At 34.9% G+C, this 18,684-nt stretch overlaps 3 protein-coding genes across 3 annotated transcripts in view; 2 read left to right on the forward strand and 1 right to left on the reverse strand.

Moving 5' to 3' along the window:
- Nucleotides 1-1,706, forward strand: part of LOC130232650 (uncharacterized) — a 72,822-nt gene extending 71,116 nt beyond the window's left edge. The window contains exons 8-9 of the mRNA XM_056462623.1: nucleotides 1,317-1,397; nucleotides 1,572-1,706. Of these exons, the coding sequence (XP_056318598.1) occupies nucleotides 1,317-1,397; nucleotides 1,572-1,706 (216 nt within the window). The remainder of the gene's footprint in view (nucleotides 1-1,316; nucleotides 1,398-1,571) is intronic.
- Nucleotides 1,707-4,751: 3,045 nt separating this feature from the next.
- On the forward strand, nucleotides 4,752-7,291 carry nitr1n (novel immune-type receptor 1n). Its single transcript, XM_056461104.1, is given in 7 exon segments — nucleotides 4,752-4,852; nucleotides 4,962-5,080; nucleotides 5,082-5,316; nucleotides 5,399-5,740; nucleotides 5,942-6,046; nucleotides 6,160-6,182; nucleotides 6,294-7,291. Coding segments are annotated over 7 exon segments (984 nt in total). The 5' UTR covers nucleotides 4,752-4,806; the 3' UTR covers nucleotides 6,408-7,291.
- Nucleotides 7,292-14,389: 7,098 nt separating this feature from the next.
- nitr5 (novel immune-type receptor 5) lies at nucleotides 14,390-18,623 on the reverse strand. The gene is made up of 6 exons (XM_056462733.1): nucleotides 18,381-18,623; nucleotides 17,926-18,276; nucleotides 17,208-17,555; nucleotides 15,595-15,699; nucleotides 15,390-15,451; nucleotides 14,390-15,288 (listed from the first exon to the last, which is right to left on the reverse strand). The coding sequence occupies exons 1-6, from the start codon at nucleotides 18,424-18,426 to the stop codon at nucleotides 15,172-15,174; spliced, it is 1,029 nt and encodes a 342-aa protein (XP_056318708.1). The 5' UTR covers nucleotides 18,427-18,623; the 3' UTR covers nucleotides 14,390-15,171.
- Between the last annotated feature and the right edge of the window lie 61 nt (nucleotides 18,624-18,684).

An 18,684-nucleotide genomic window follows, 5' to 3' on the forward strand; every position in this document is an offset into this window, starting at 1 on the left:
GATGGTCTTATAACCTGCATTTATTTTTACCTAATTATCCCAACGACTCCCATATGAATCGTTCAGCGATTCATTTGTTCCCAACCCCCTCCTCAGCGCGAAGCTAATCTGCGCTGATTGGACCGATGACAGCCTGCTGCGATTGGTCGACAGTGACAGGCTTCAGCAGAGACAGAGTGAAATGCCCAGCTGCTAATCAACTATATAAAAGTAGTCACAGTGCACACGCGCTTCATAGTGTAAGGCTTTTTTCACACACACACACACAACCCTCCTCAGAAGAACTGGGGAGATCGACGCGAGTCTCTCTCTCTCTCTCTCTCTCTCTCTCTCACACACACATACACACACACACAACGCTCCTCAGAAAAACTAGGGAAAGCGACGCGAGTCTCTCTCTCTCTCTCTCACACACACACACACACACACACACACACAACGCTCCTCAGAAGAACTAGGGAAAGCGACGCGAGTCTCTCTCTCTCTCTCTCTCTCTCACACACGCACACACACACACACACAACGCTCCTCAGAAGAACTAGGGATTGCGACGCGAGTCTCTCTCTCTCTCTCTCTCTCTCTCACACACACACACACAACGCTCCTCAGAAGAACTAGGGAAAGTGACACAAGTCTCCTGTCTCCTAGCTTACGATCGATCGCCATAGCAACGACAAACGGCAGTGGAACGCGAGCTCACAAAAGCCTTTAACGTTAAATCCGTAAACAAAGCGGCACGCGTCGCGTTTTTAACGTGGCTTACATGTGATAAGAGAATATAAAGAGTAACCGCGTGTACTGTACCAGGTTAACAACTCATCTTTGGGTAGAGACTGTCAATATTATCCATCTGAGCACAGCGTGACTTCATTCGACCGGCGGCGTCTGTGTGTGTGTGTCTAGTGTTTTTTCTGTGTTAGTGGGCGGGGCCGTAGGTTTCAAATCTCCCTGGTTTGCGCGCGTAACTACTGGCGAGGCTTGTGTTTCGTGGCTGCGTCATCGCGAAACACCTAATGACTCGTTATCAAGGCGACTCGTTTGAAGCACTATGAGTTGACCCTTTTATAGATGAATCAATAGTTTTAAACACTGTACACTTACAGATTTAAGCCTTAGCTGGATATTTCAATTCACTTAGAGCTGTGTTACACACTACATGGAAGGGCATTTTCAAAAACCCATAATATGGGCTCTTTAATAGAGCGGATTCAGTGCTGTGAGCTGGCCTAAAGCCAGATTGAAACGGCTCAGCGATACCAATCTGGGATAGAAATCTTTGTAATTGATTAAGTACAATTTTTTCTACAATTTTTTAGATGACGGGTATGGCGGAAATGGGTCTAAAGTTTTTGAGATCAGATGAATTTAGTGAGGCCTTCTTGAGCAAAGGTGTGACGGTAGCTGTCTTTAGACTGGCTGGCCAAATACCGGTCGTAAGGCACTTGTTAATAACAGTGAGCAAGACTGGGCCCATAGATACAAAGAGCGAAGTATAGAATCGAGAGTGGAGAATTTCGCCAGGGCCAGTAGTGGGTTTTAATTTTGAAATTACGGACTCCAAATTCACTCAGGTAACAGGAGAAAAGTTAGTAAAAACAGATACAGGGAGATGGCAGTTTAAGGGATCCACTGAGACCCCAGATGGGCTCATTTGCGACCTTAAAATTGTAATCGTCACAGAAGTAGTTCAGGAAGCTCTCACATAAAGAAGCATCAGATAGCACATTCACTGGAGGATTTACAACAGACTGAACAGCAAAAAGTGCTTTAGGTTTAGAGTGATTTGACTCAATTAAATTGGCAAAATAAGCAGCTGACTGATAAGAAAAAGCAGATCTGAAAAGTTGACGAGAGATGGTAAGTCTGTCCTTTTTCCATTTACGTTCAGCCGGCCTATATTTTTGTTTTAAGGTGTGCGTCTCTAACGTTTTCCAAGGTTCAGATTTTATTTTTCGTCTGCATAATTTCAGGGGTGCAGATTTGTTTGCAGACTGAGTGCAGCAGATCAAGATGTTGTTCAACATCCAGTTCTGATAATGGGAGATCTAGGCACAATTTGACATAGAAATCTGTAAAACAGGCTAAATTTGAGCTAAAATTGGATGTGTAGATTCTTGATAGCATGGTAGGCGTATTAGGGCAATATGCGATCTTCGGGAGGGATGGCGTAAATAGAATAGGCACGTGATCAGATATCAAAAATTCGGAGAGAAAACGTGATTCTCATTTTAGAGGTACGAAAAAATGCACGTCAACATGATACACTTGATGGCGCCAACATCAGCGACGCCGAAGAAATAGTAAACCTGCTTAAACCGCTGAAAAGGGCCACGACTGTCCTGTCTGAGGAAAAGACAGCCACCCTGTCACTCATTGTGCCCATCATGAAGACAGCCATCCATAAAAACCTCTCAGACAGATGCACAGAAGTTGAGGATTATCTTATAGAACTGCGGACTACCTGGAAACGTAAATATTTAGATTTCTTTGCAAAAAAAACTGTAAGTGACCAAGCAAAGCCTTAAGCTCTTGCTGTTAAATTCACTTGAACAGAATGCAATTTTTTTATTTTTGCACCTTAAATTGTTCCTTAATTTTGCCAGAGACAGGCCTATTTAATTTATTTTCTTAAAGAAGGTTCAGTTTAAACGAAAGAAGTTGAAACAAAATACATTGAAAATTGTTTAATTAGTAATTTTTAAAATAAATCTTTTATTTGCATTTCAGTTTCATTTTCAATGTTAATTATAAATATCATGATACATATCAAATCGTGAACATTATAACGTCATACACATTATATAATTTCAAAATTGCAAGGTGATTATATAGACCTATATTCACGATTTCAAATAAATCAGCATGCAAAAAATCAAATATGTCCTTTTCTTCATAGCAAATTAACATGCAACTTGACTGTTGCATAAAAATAATCGGTTAATTAACAAAATGGGATTTAAATCAACAAGCAAGTTAAATAAGATGAAAATGAAAGAGCTAAGGACTGAAACCAGCTCAAATGTTCTTGAATAAAACGTGTTACAGTGATGTACATGTAACCCTCGATACACCAATGTATTGTAAGTTGTTTATCAATGGGCCAGATGCACAGAAGTCTAAGTTCCTCCAAAGAGAGAGAGAGAGAAGATAAAACAACAGTAAAGGACTCGGACACAGAGATAAGGTAAGAATAATAAAAGATTGTATTGTAAAAATTCCACAGAAATATAAAATAAAATAAATAAAAAAACAAGTTCTAGGTTTTTTTTCCACCCTTATCTTATGACCTCAATTTTATTTACACTCTCTAATAACACTTCTCTTTCTTCACATGGTTCTATGGCTGTATCACTAAAAAGGTAAGTATTATAATGAATATTCCGATCAAACTGAATACAAACTTATATCAACAACACATGGCAATGCATTGATAATAACAAATAACCATATTAGATTACAAACAACCTACACAAGTTGTTATGTTTACACGTGTTGTAAAATGTGCAGGTCCTTTAATATAGTTTCCTGGGAACATGCTTCCTATAGTTCACATTAAGTTTTTTTATTTATCCAAAATTCAACCCATAGTCTCTACTGGCACCTAGTGGTTGAAGAACATTGAAATGAGATCTGTTGGTTTAACTTCCTCCTCCTGTCAAACAAACTTACTGCCACATTATGCATTTATTCTGTTTTGTAGTTAAGAGATGATCCTGATACAAAATAAAAGAAGCAGAGACTAATTTATGAATGCTTATTCAGGAAACAATTTAGAAGAATGGTCCATTAGTTCATGCTAGTTAATGTATTTACTAAAATTAAGTATGAATAATCCTGTAAAGCATTTATTAATCATAGTTTAACATTAACTATGCATTAACTAATGCATTATTAAAATCCAAAGTTGTGCTGGTTAACATTAATGCACTGTGAGATAACATGAACTAACATGTTATTTAACTTTAACCAATTTTGAACTAACTTATTTAACTTAACTAACATTAACAATTAATAAATACCATAATAAATGTATTACTAATTGTTAATTCATGTCTGTAAATACATTAACTAATGGACCATTATTTTAAAGTGTTACCAAGAAAACTTTAGAAAAAAAGTTGAATAAAATTTGAAGATGGAAAAATTAAATGTACAAATACGCCATTGCATCACTGCAGCTGGTGTTTGAAGCACCTTTTGCATTCAGTGTTATATTTATTTTTTTGTTGAGGACTTTTTTTGATATGCGAGTAAGTTTATCTTGTACTATCTCTCGTTGGCTGATGTAAGACGCACGTCATCTGCCAACCCCATGGTTGAAACTGCTGGTTTAAAAGTTTCATTTCTTAACATCTTCGAACCTAGGAAGTTTAAAAACAGAGGCCTTAAAAGGTTTGTTTTATGCTTTTTGAAACTTATAATCTACTTTTCTTCATTATGATAAACTACATACTATATTTTCTTCTATTTTGGACAGTAATTTTGAGAGTGAACTTTAAGCTTATGGTAGACTATCCACTGATCGTTTTTTCAATTTCTGTCTCATTACATGAGAGTTATGAGAGTAATGGAAAGACGCTTGGGCTAGATTTTTTTTCTGGTCATTTTGATGTGGGAAGTAGAATGAAGGCATGAAGTTAAGCTGAAGGTGTATGTGTGCCTCAGTTGTCTGAAGCAGAAGCTGATGGACACATGGTAACATTCATCTACTCTTATTTTCTCGCATGAGCAAATGTTTTACAACCTGCTCATTTGTTCACTTTTTATAGGGGAAATTCAAAGCAGAAAAATAATTTTGGAGGACGGATGATCATGAGATATTACTTTATCCTTTTGCTTTCCTCAACAATATGTAAATATGACTTCATCTTTTTATAGATTAAAGTGCTCATTTAACACTCTAACAATTATTGAACACTAATTTCGGTTATAAATATTTTGTTTGGGGGTTTATTTTGCAGCTTGCTCCTCTGATGTGGAAGTTGTTCAGAAGGATCATGTAAAAATAGTTCAAGCTGGAGAGGATGTAAACCTCACTTGCACATTTTCATCTGTTCTGCAGTTGTCGACAGCATGGTTTAAAACACACGGCTGATGGAAAACCTTTACAGATTGTGTTTAATCTGTTTTTTGCACAAAGTCCCATTTGGAATAACAACTCTGAGAAAATGAATAATTTAAATGTTATCATAGGAGAAGGTTATTCTAATCTGACCATTTTAAAGACAAAGCCTTTAGACTCAGCAACATATTATTGTGTAGTTTCATCATATCAGGTCATTGGAATGGGTTCAGGAACTAGATTAATTGTTAGAGGTAAGTTGTGTTTATTATAGTAGCTCTATTCAGTTTATGTTAGTTAATTATTTAAATCCTAACTAGTTGACTGTATTTGAAGATGCAGCCACAGACAGAAACACAACTCTTCATCAGTCTTTGATAGACACTGTTGATCCAGGAGATTCAGTGAATTTGCAGTGCAGCATCTTCACTGAGAGCTGTGCAGGAGATCACAACATCTACTGGTTCAAGCAAAGCTCAGGAGACTCTGAAGGAGTGCTTTACACCAAAGGAGAGAGAAATGGCCGCTGTGAGATCAACACTGAGTCTCAAACACAGAGCTGTGTCTACAGTCTCCACAAGAACAACATTAGTCGCTCTGATTCTGGCATTTACTACTGTGCTGTGGCCGCATGTGGACAAATACTGCTTGGAAGAGGAACTCAACTCAATATTAGCGGTAAGATGAAGGCAAAACACAAACATCTGGGTTAAATGATGAAAGGCTTGGTTTGTTCATTCCTATATGGAAATGTATTTTACATACATTTATCATTCATATTTGAAGCATGTTAAATAAAAAATAAGTCTCATATGAAACTAATCACTTAATATAATCTGATCTTAATGCAAAAATGTCACACGTTCAATTTTGTTACAGAAAGTGGTGACTTGTATCCTGTTCTTCTTGCTCTTGGAATTTCAAATGTCATATTTTTGGCACTTGTTGTTTTTCTGGGAGTAAAACTCGGGAGTCAGAATAAAAGTAAGATTTTTAGGTTATAAGGTTAATTCATCTTGTATTATTGTATTCTCATAAATTGTCAGATACCACATCTGCTATTTATAACAACAATATTTTTTTTTCACTTTTCGACGTGCTGGCAGCTCAAAGAACTCAAGTAAGTACATGATTTCTTAAAATCTATTTCATGTTAGAATTTCTCTAAAATCTCTTTGGAGTCCTGATGTGTTTGTAAGCCATATAATGTTTTTTTTTCTCTTGATATCAGAATGAAGACAGCCTAAACTACACAGCCATTAATTTTAGTCAGAATTCTAGAAGAGTTGGGGTAACGGGCTCTCAAGACCAATATTTGTATGCAATGGTCAGATCACAAAAGTAACATTTTACATCTGCATTGTTAAAATATTCAATGCACTTAATTGAAATAATTTCAGTTAGAACTTCTTAACTTTCTTTAATCCATCTGTAACAATCATATTTAAAGGAAAGGGTAACTCAAGTGTTTGTTATCTTAACATGTCACAAAAAAACAGATTGTAAGATGATAGCTATTTACAATGCACATCCTATTATACCCATTTATTTGGTAAACAAAGCAAGTGTATAATATGATACATCTATCATATACCTACTAAAAGACAGCAATTATTACTTTACAAACTATATTGTAAGTAAATCATATGAACATTTTCGTATTAATCATTAATATTACTGACAAAATTTACACACAACTAAATAAATAGACTCAATGATGGAATGAAAATCTGCAGAAAGCTATCTGCGGATTTCTGCGCACACAGATTTCGCGTGGGCCTACCTATGGGTCAAATATGGATAAACCCAATGTTGTTTTAATTTTTTATTTTTTTTTACCTTAAATTTAAATTACACTTTTCAACCCAATGGTTGGGTTTGTCCATATTTGAGACACACTGTAAACAATGGCCAGGATTCCACTGTAAAATTCTACATTAAAAATCTCAAACAGTAAGTTTCCTTAATATATACAGTGAAAACTGTAAAATTTACTTTCCCAGAATGCTGTCCACATTTTAGCGTATTTGTATGTTACTGTATTATTTGGATTTTACTGTATTTGTATTGTTATTATAATTTGCTAAAGATATGTGTGGTTTTATGCGACTGAATAATGCATGTACTGTATGCTGTTAGACTCTTGTGTGCAACCTCATTTAACATCTCTTCATGGATCGCTTGTGTACAGTATTGTTCATTTGCACCATCGAATATATGAGTTATATATGTGAATAAATATATGTAAAGATCATGTGAATTTGAGTGAATTTAATTTTAATGTGCATTCATTTCTTAAGACATACTGTGCTTTCAGGGAAAATAAGGGTAGAAATTATTACAGTGCATTGTTTTTATTTTTAACTTAAATCCTGGTATTAATATTAGGTAGTACAGGAGTTCAACATATTAGTGTGCATTTAGTTAGTCTCTAATAAGAATTCTTCAGATTTGTTGAATGCAGAATTCAGCCCAAAGTCTCTATTGCCACCATATGTCTGAGACAAATTGAAAATGGAGGAAGAGGAAAAAAAATTAATACTCTCAGAGATAAAGCTATGAAACAGTAACGATACCCTATAAAAAATGTACACATTTGTACTTTTTTGTACAATGGGTACATGTTAGTACCTAAAGGATCCATATTGGTACCTTAAAGTTATTTATCAGTACCTAAAGGGTCCATATTGTACCCTGAAGGCTCATATTTTACACCTAAAAAGTTTTTTTTAAATGTACAGTTTAAACAGGAACCATGGGTTAATGACAGCTTTTGTATCATCATTTCTGAGAGTTTAAATACAAATAGGTGATATGATGCAGAAGCTGATATGATTGGTTTTCTTTGTGCTCTAATAAAGCTATAGTGTTTCTGTGAAAATGTATTGTATACATTGAAATGAATTAATTATATTCATTGTGCAGGGATGTGATGGGTAAATATCCTGCTGATATTTAGACAACTTGCTATGTGTACATTTACTCTATGCCTTTACTAACATGATTTTTTCCCTACCCAAAAAATTAACTGTCCCTAATAATGAATATGTTGGGTCCTAATAATAATAACAACCTTTTTATTATGTGCTTATGTTATTTTTTACATTTTACAAATGTCTCTATGTATGTCGCCTCACATGACAACTGCTAAGCACATCCTCTCATGTACACCACCTCAGCTGATGATTTATAAGCATAACTTTGCTCTCTTTTTGTCCTGTGATCGAGTTATTTTGTGACATTAAATGACATTACAATGAAGCCAACTAAGTACAGCCTATAAATATTTTAAAAAGAGTTTATTTTTATAGTGTTTAATAATTAGTTTTATTATTTAATTTTAATTATTATTACTACTAATATTTTATTTTTAAAAGTACGAAAGCTAAATGGCAGATTTGGTTTGATTGGAAAGTTATTATCTATAATAAGGTGAGTGTTTAAGTGTCTTTATAAGTGTTTACGAAATAAACACACATTTCAAACATTGTGTAGCTTTTGTAAACTGCAGCCATTAAGCAAATAAGCATAGTTTATACTTTTAATGAAGAAAAAAACTGAAGCAATTTACTTGACAAACCATTATTTGAATTAAATAGACACATTTTATGCAAGTACATGTGTGCCTGGCACTTTTCTAAAGTTAATAGGCAGTCGCAGACAGAGCTTAATAACACCAATGATTCTTAATACATGTCAGTTTACTTTTGGCTGTGCAGTTAATCTGATTTTGATTACGACTGTGGCTCATAGCGATAAAACAATTATTAAGCCACATTCTGTTTTGCCTTTTTTGGCGGCACTGTATTAAACTGATGCATTATCTCATGTGTTGGTAGGTTTAGTAAATTTAAAATGTTTAGATAGGCTTCTTGTGTTAAGATTACCTTGTTGCCTACAGGCAGATGCTTTCAGCATTCAGTATTGCACCACTGCACATCGTCCAACTGGGAGGAAGGAGCAGGAAGCAGGCTTGATGAAAAAGAGGGGAAGTAGATGTCAGGTTCTGGCAACCTCTGGAAAACAAGTATAAAATGAGTATTAGGAACAACAAAGTATTTTGCAAACTACTGTAGGTATATTTGAAATAAATTAATTAAAATGGAAAGAAATTCAAAATACTTGAAAAGCAAAGCCAGCATACTTTGCAAAAACCATGTGTGTTTTTCTGTTTTATCTTTGTTTTGTAGTTTTTAATATTATATTTTAAGGATTTATCTCAATATTTAGTAACTGATGCTGTAGGTCAAATGATGAATGGTGAAATGATGGCAGATGCTGTATGATCAAATGTCATTATTGCTATATAAAATGTACTTTCTTTAATGGTCGAATTAGAACAAAACTTATACATGGTGTAATTTTAAACCCAACACTTCCGTCCAGTGAGAAGCTGAACTGGACCCCAGAGGGAGGGATTCCTTCAGGAGGGATTCACCATGGTAAGATTGACTAAGCTGAGTGAGGTTGAATGAGAGCATCACCCCACGACATTGAGGGTCTTCCCCATAGATATTGTGTGTGTGTGTGTGTTGGGGGGGGGTAAGAAGCACTCAACATCACCATCCAGACAAAGACCTGAGATAAGCAGCTGTAGTCCTAAATATACTACATTATATATTAGTTGGTATAAGTGTATTGCTGTTATTTTGGACTGTACTTAACCTAATTCTAATGTGCTCTTATATTTGCTCTTTTGTTGTTGCTGCTGTTTGTTTCCCAAAAGGGCACATACCATTTAACTAATAAGAATATAAAGTGAATAGAAAGGGATAGAGGTAAAGTTGGTTATATCCACACATTCGTTCATTTTAAGGGTCCCTATAGTGTTTACTACCCTAATTTCAATATTTAGTCTGAAATCGCCTTTAAGTGTGACGTAAAAACAACATTAGCACTATTTAATTGACTAAACAATGCTACTTTGATAGTCATTGGCTACTAATATGATTTCCATGTTTAGAATTCGCAAACAATTTTTTTCTGAAATATTATTAAGGATAAAGTCTGAATGTGGGAAAACAAAACCAACTTTACCTTAATGTAGATATGGTGTAAGGGAACAGCACTCAACTACCATGCAGACAGAAAACCGACAAGTGGCCCTGAATAAGCTCCATTAAATTATAGTTGGTATCGGTTTATTTGTTATTTTAGACAAACATTACATTTGTTGTTTTATTATTTGGCTTTTTTTATTTAGATTTTTATAGCCTACATTAGTTTTTATATATCTATATTGGTACTCCCAACAAGGCGTTTGTTGTAGGCCTTAAAAGACGAATTATGTTTGTTAAAATATCTCCCTTTTCATTTAGGTTATGTTGAGTTTTCAAAAATAATAATATAATTTAAATTATAACAAAGCTAACTTTTGATCACAGTTCACAAACTCTGGAGTGTGCATTAAACTTCTAAATTGACGTGCATTGTTCAGTCTTTCAACATTAATAACTTGTAGACCCCACTTAAGATCTATTTATTTGCTGTCTAGTGGGTTACAGCAATAAAAGCCCAGCTCTTTATCTTACATTATCAAACGTGTTATTCGGTTTAAGTTAATGTCGTGGGGAAACAATATTCCGCTGAACTATTACTTGATACACTTAAAGCTTTATTTATAAGTTTTCGAAATCTTCGTTTGGAATGCACACTCACAAGTTTTGTTGCAGGCCTACTGTTTTTAAATCCTTGTTTGGGTCGAGATTTCTGTGCGATGAGAAATGACTGGTCTGATGTCCTCCATTTTCGCGGTCTCGACGGGTAAACAGTTGGGGAAAGGGCGGAAAAGAGCTTTAAGCTGCGGTCACATTTGACTTTTCTTCCCATAGACTTCCATTCATATGCACGCGAATGCGTCAGACCGGAAACGCGGGGTCATGCGTTAAGTTTCGCAGGTTGCTGCGGTGCAAAGTTCAAGCTTGGTGAACTCTGACCTGTGAAATCGCATCACTTGGCTGCATGGGACCAATCGAGGATCAAAACAGGACCTCTCTGGACAGAAATTTAAAACATGGAGCGATCGCTGGCTTTTTAAATGTCTAATAAGCTTGTTTAATCCCGCCCCTTTTCGCAGCGCAGCACGACAAAATTTCGCACACACAAAGCCCGGTGTGATCGTAGCTTTATTCTCCCCGCTTCAGCCGGCTGATACCATCTCAAACGTAGGGGAGGACGAAGGAATTAAAGATTATTTTGGAATTAGTTTTATTTCAGTATAATTAAAATTGGTTGCCTTTAATAATTATAATTTTGCGTTTTTTATATTTCTTTTAATTTATTTTGTTTAGTAAAAATTTTTTCTTGTAAAAACCGTTAATGTATATTTCTCCCCTATGTCACGTTAATTAGTATGTTCTTAACTCTCAGGTTCACCTGTGTGCAGTTAACTAGAACAGTGAAGTTTTTAATTGGTTAGTGGTAATGTAGCATAGATGGGTAAAGCTATGGTCACACTGGGCTTTGTGTGTGCGAAATTCTGTCGTGCGGCGCTGCGAAAAGGGGCGGGATCAAACAAGCTTATTAGACATTTAAAAAAGCGAGCGATTGCTCCATGTTTTAAATTTCTGTCCAGAGAGGTCGTGTTTTGATCCTCGATTGGTCTCATGCAGCCAAGTGATGCGATTTCGCAGGTTCACCAAGCTTGAACTTTGCACCGCAGCAACATGCGAAGCTTGACGCATGACCCCGCGTTTCCGGTCTGACGCATTCGCGTGCGTATGAATGGAAGTCTATGGGAAGAAAAGTCAAGTGTGACCGCACCTTTAGTAGCAATGGGCGTCGATAAACATGAAATGCTGTTGGAAACGATGCATGAATCCTACATTGCATAAAAAACAGTAACTGTGTTAATTGTTTATACTTTTTTATACCAGTTTATTTTGTGTGTGTGTGTGGAAATCATTTATACATTTACAGTATAAACAAGATTCACTTGTGATGTGGCAACTCGAAACTATAGATCACGTTTTAAATAAGAAACAAATCTCAAATCTTTTTCCTCATTTGATTTGTGATCATTTTTAATGTATGTATTTATCTATACATGTTAATTTTTTACTTAATGTATTATTATTTACATGTTTTGGTCTTTTTTCTGAATGTAATCGCTATTGTTATGTATTGTTTGGCATTCCCAAACCCAAGTCTTTAACTGACGATTGTTCTTCTTCAATTTTCTATTTCATAAGCAAGTGTTAGTAAACATTTACATTTAGTCATTTGGCAGATGCTTATGGTGCTTTTAAAACAAAGAGAGAAGGAGAGCAGCTTTTACCTGTCAGAGGTGGCATGTACATGGCTGTTGAATAGCATAAAAGTAAGTACTGTTATAGTGGATTTCTTTTTCTTGCTTTATTTCAACAGATTTCTTTCTTTAATACTGAGAAGAAAATAATTAATAAACGTGAATTTATGTATGTGAAAATGTTGTGAGTTCTGCATCACGTTCGCCTCACAGCAAGAAGGTCGCTAGTTCAAGCCTCAGCTGGGTCAGTCCAGTTTCTGTGTGGAGTTTGCATGTTGGCGTGGGTTTCCTCCAGGTGCTCCGGTTTTCCCCACAAGTCTAAATACATGTGGTACAGCTGAATTGGGTAAGTTAAATTGGCCATATGTATGTGTGTGAATGAGTGTGTGTGGATGTTTCCCAGTGATGGGTTGCAGCTGGAAGGGCATCTGCTGCATAATACATATGCTGGATAAGTTGGCCGTTCATTCCGCTGTGGCGACCCCAGATTAATAAAGAGACTAAGCCGAAAAGAAAATGAATGAATGAAAGATGTTGTGAAAATCTACATACTTTGCAGATGGGATTTGTCTCCACCCCACCCAGCAAACGCATCAGTGTGGGGCATTCATGAATTTAACATGGACTACAGACGTATAGAGTTGGCATTGGCTCAAAATGGGCATCTTTTTTGAAGCCTACATGGGTGGCCTAGCTAGGACCACAAGGCGAACCAAGTTGGGCTCCCTATGGTTCTCATTTGGTAAATAAATTTGATGCAAAAATGTAATGCATGGGCTCCAAAAAGGTGAACACCGGTGATTAGTGCGTATGTGCCTTTGGAATAATTTCAGTTTTTTTTTTACATTAATTTTATCAATGCAAATTCAATCACAATTTAAATCAAGATCTAATAGACATACGCCTTAAATATATAAGATGTATATGGGGCAACACGGTGGTATAGTGGATAGTGCTGTCGCCTCACAGCAAGAAGGTTGCTGGTTAGAGCCCTGGCTGGGTCAGTTGGTTTTTCTGTGTGGAGTTTGCATGTTCTCCCCGTGTTCACGCAGGTTTCCTCTGGGTACTTCGGTTTTCCCCACAGTCCAAAGACATGCACTAGGTGAATTGGGTAAGCTAAATTGTTCGTAGTGGTTCTCCAGATTTGGAGTTGAGTGTTAGGCTAACTAACCTCATAAAAACTAGATGTTATGAAACCCCAATATGGTGCGGCTTTAAATCTTTATTTTTATTGCTTTGACGCAGGCACGTGCCCCAGTAAATGCATTGAGATACTTCATATGCAAGTGTATTTATTAAAAGTGGTAATTACGAAATAAACAAGTTATTCTCTATGTGCAACCGAACCAACGCTGGCGAAAGCAATGTGTTTAATCAAAAAGCAAACTGACGCAACTCCGCGTGTGCGCAGAGATCCCGTGCGCCTCTCGCACGCGCTGCTCTTCTGCCGGTGCGAGTCCCGGTAGTTAACACGGGCGCCAAAAAAAGTAGGCTACTTGCTTGTCACGCGCCGCTCATGCGTTGTAAAACCGGCGTAACAGTCTTTTTTGTTTTGCAAGTCGACAGAACTAGTTTAAACAATATGACGGTGATCTTACTAAGCATCCATCCTGATAGATTTTTTGTATGAAGCAAAAAGGAGGGATGAGTGAGGGAGGTAAAGACTTAATAAACCTAATTCTCTGCCATGTGTCAAGTCTAAGACAACAGATAATTCTATAAAACATCTTTTTTTTTTTGTATTTTATTGAATTGTCTATAATATTTCATTCAAATGAAATTAATATTTATGCAAAAGTAATTTCTTAAATGATCTTAGCATCACTCCAGTTGTGTCTAAACATTGTTTTTCAGTTACATTTAAGATTATTTTGAATAATAATTGTATAATAACAAGAATACTTTTATTTATAATAAATATTTATTAAAAAATATATATATAGTGTATATATATATATATATATATATATATATATATATATATATATATATATATATATATATATATATATATATATATATATATATAATTATATAATAATTATTAAAAAGAACAGCAAGTAAACAATCACACTGCTCCACTGAGAAAAGCACTTATTAGTGTGGCACAGGAAACTTTTCATTGTAAGGTGAAAGGTATGTTGGTCATTTCATTTACAGCCAATGTTTTTACATTAATTTTACTCATAGTTCGATTTGACAGGCATTCACAAAAAGTCATGTTGAATTACAATTACAAAATTACACTTATAAGAATCACGGTGGCGCAGTGGGTAGCACGATCGCCTCACAGCAAGAAGGTCACTGATTCAATCCTCAGCTGGGTCAGTTGGCATTTCTGTGTGGAGCTTGCATGTTCTCCCCATGTTGGCGTGGATTTCCTCCCTGTGCTCCGGTTTCCCCCACTGTCCAAAGACATGCGCTATAGGTGAATTGAATAAGCTAAATTGGCTGTAGCGTATGTGTGTGAATGCAAGAGTGTATGGGTGTTTCCCAGTGTTGGGTTGCGACTGGAAGGGCATCGGCTGTGTAAAACATATGCTCAATAAGTTGGCAGTTCATTCCATTATGGTGACCCCTGATAAATAAAGGAACAAACCGAAAAGAAAATGAATGAATGAATAAAAATTACAATAATAAAATTACAAAGGCACATAAATATCACCTCATCCACATACTGTACATTACAAACATATGTACAACCAGGAAAAATGATTTCTATTGGACAATAACATATGATTGCTAAATATTTCAGCTTTTTTATATTGCTTTACTTGTGCCAGATGTGTAAGAACAGGCCATAATTGGAACTGATTAGAGAACTAATTGTATGTGTCCTCAAATATGGTAATAAAACAAATTTTTAGCTGTGTTGTTGACATGCTAAACCAGAATACAGCGTGTCCTCTTGTTTGCTCTCTCTCTTTACTCTTGAGTATTTGCTGGAGGTTTTTACAGTAGCGTAGGTCACTTCACTAAACTGAATGAAAAAAAAATGAAAAAAAGAAGATGTTTATTATAATGCTCAATATAGATGGATTATTAGTGACTTCAAATCTGTTTTGATTTATAATATCTTACCTGATTTATGGACAAATCATTATCATCATCTTCATCAGTAGTCTGTATTTGAGATTTTCTACCTGTTTACAATAGAGATGAAATATCATCTTTAAAAAAATATGGAGAAAAATAATGACAATGAAATAAAACTGCATCCCGATCAGACGATGCTTGCACTGTTAATTATGTTAAGATAACAGGAGACATTAGCAGAAATGCTTACCATTTTTCCTCAGACAGCAAAGCAGAATATTGATTGCAAGACTTATTGCCAGTAACACAGCGAGGCCAATTTGAATGAACAATATTTTTGGGCTTCCAACAGCATCTAAAGCATGCAAACAAACATATTTAATATGTTCTTTTTGTCTTTTTACATATTTTTTTTATTATTTACAGGAGTAGAGGCAACAGTTAGGATAGGTATGCACAATATTTGAAGTCTCTAAGTTCCATCTGAAATAGTTTTTTAAAATTACAATTGTTCTCAGACTCCTGTGTGTAGGTTTATTATTTTATTAATTATTAATTTAGCATTTTTAATTTTATGACAAAGAATAAATTATTTTCATTGCACTTAATGTGAAGTAACTGAACAAAACATAGCAAACTGAGAAAAATGCTCATTTTAGAGGAACATTTCAAACTTTTAAAATATATATATATATCTTTTTTTTTTGCATTTAAACTCTTTATTTGCTTTATTGACGATACAATGTTGATTCAACCTTCAAAATATGAAAAAAGCATGATGTGTTGTGAAGAGGAACACACTAAATAGTCATCATGGTATTTTTTTGACAAAGTTATCTTGCAAAAAAAAAAAACTGGGCAAACTAGTGAATATTATCAAAAAGCCAAAATAAAAATGGACAAAAAAACTCCCATAAATAAAGTATAAACTGACTACAATATAATCAGTTTCAGTGTTTCATTGGATCTCCCCCTTGTATTTGATTCCACAATTATTATGTTTTCTTGCTTTCTTACAGATGTACCCATTTAAAACTTGTAGAAGATATAAAAGTTTTAACCCTCTCCAAAAATGCAGAAATCAACTTTGCCTATTGCTGTACAGTGTGATCAGTATAGTATTATTAAAACATTTAATCATTTTTCTGAGTTAATGGTGTTATATGACATTACATTTATATAAGACTAAACTAATAGCATTTTTATGAAATTTAAATTGTTTTTAAAATATGTCCCAAGTGCTGTTTAACAGCGAGATGTTTTCAGCATATTTTTAAACATAATAGTTTTAATAACTTATTTTTAATGACCATTTTAGTTAAACTTTCCCATGGTGACAGCCCATAATATATTTCTAAGTATTTGCATGATACTTGTATTCATCTAAACGTGCAATTTAAAGGCTTAACTAGGTTAGATTTTGTGTTACAGTGGGTTACTTATGCAAGTCATTGGACAACAGGGGTCTGTTCTGTAGCCAAAAAAAAAAAAATATATATATATATATATATATATATATATATATATATATATATATATATATATATATATATATATATATATATATTGTAGATGGGCTAATAAAATTGACCTTAGGTAAGTTTTTAAAAAATAAAAATCATTCCAGCCAAACTAAAATAAATACTTTCTCCAGAGGAATGATATAATATGAAATACTGTGAAATGTTTTCTTGCTCTGTTAAACATCTCTTGGGAAATATATGAAAAAGAATAAAACATTACACTGTCTGGAGACTAATAATTTTGTCATAAACTGCAATGCAACTCTTCCATAACTTCTCAAGGTCTTCAATCTTCAAAAGATTTTGAAAATAAAAACATTTTCCAAATACTCACACTTACCTGCACTGAGTTTAGAAACATTTCCAAATAAAGCCTGTCCACATCTGGCCACTGCACAATAATACATTCCCATGTCGGATGACCTTGATCTTTTCATTGGGAGATTGTAGATGCAGGTCGGTGAATGACAGTCAGATTCAGAACTCCCGTCACATGATTTACTTGAGTTTCCATGAATATGAATAAATCCCGGAGGAGATTCTTCTGACCCATCACTGAACCAGAGGAAACGATGGTTATTTCTCACTAGCTGATTTTGGACTGAACAGTGAAGAGGCTTTTTTACCTCCGACTCAGCTTGTTCAAGCTCACGCAACTGTAGATTAGTGGGTTTGCTGATTTTTGTTCCTGGAATAGATGATATTATGAATCATTTTTATCATTAGAAACTCTTTAAAGAGATAGTTCACCTAAAAAATGAAAAATCTCCCATCATTTACTCATCCTTGACTTGTTCCAAACCAGTTTCAGTTATTATTTATATTTTGAAAAGATATCTCAAGATATTTTGAGGAATGCTGAAAATCTGTAACACATGACTTCCATAATGTTTGTTTTTCCTAGGAGGTCAGTGATTACATGTTTCCAACATTCTTCAAAATGTCTTCTTTTGTGTTCAACAGAACAAAAAAAAAACTCAAACTGGTTTGTTACAAGTCAAGATTCAACTATCAAGTCAACTGTACCTTAAAATTGAAGATGAAATGCACTGACTCACCGTTTATAACCAGACGAGTGCCGTTTCCAAATTTAATGACATTAGAGAAAGATGTAGCACAATAATATGTTCCTGAATCTGACTGTACAGCATTTGCAATCTTCAGATTAAAACCACCAGTGTCTCTCAACACTTCAAAATGACTGCTGTCAAATTCATTGTGAAATGTGATTTCTGATGAACGGTAAATAGAGGAAGCAATGAGACGTGGCTCTTCTCCAGTGACTTGTTTGTACCACAGTGTCATGCTCATTTGTGAATCTGTGATAAAGCAGTGCAAAAATGCTGTATCTCCTTCCTGAAATGATAAAACTGTATCAGGCTGTCTGATGTTTCCATACACTGTCTCAGCTGTTAAAAAAAATGACAAACAAAGCTTACATTATGACAATCTTCAGAAAAAGCATTAACTTTATTATATTAATTCATGTAAACATTATTGAAATGGCACTTACAGACTTCATACAAGAGGAAGATGATCGCACAGAGTTGTTTGTTCATCCTTTCTTCATTCAGATCATTCTGTGTTCAGGCTGAGAAAAGTGGCTCACACAGAATTGACCGTTACATGCGCTTAGTTTATGAAGTCACATGATTTTTTAGTGAGCAAATCATTGTTCATTTCCTGGAGTTTACACAGTTTCAACCACAGCTTAAAAGAATTCTGTGGACAAATAAGAAAATATTAGCAGACGATGCATGCAGTTTGGACAGTGAACCTTTAAATTCTTTTTAAATTAAATTCAAATTCATTAAACT

This window comes from Danio aesculapii, chromosome 7 (assembly GCF_903798145.1).
Source record: "Danio aesculapii chromosome 7, fDanAes4.1, whole genome shotgun sequence".
Lineage (NCBI taxonomy): Eukaryota > Metazoa > Chordata > Actinopteri > Cypriniformes > Danionidae > Danio > Danio aesculapii.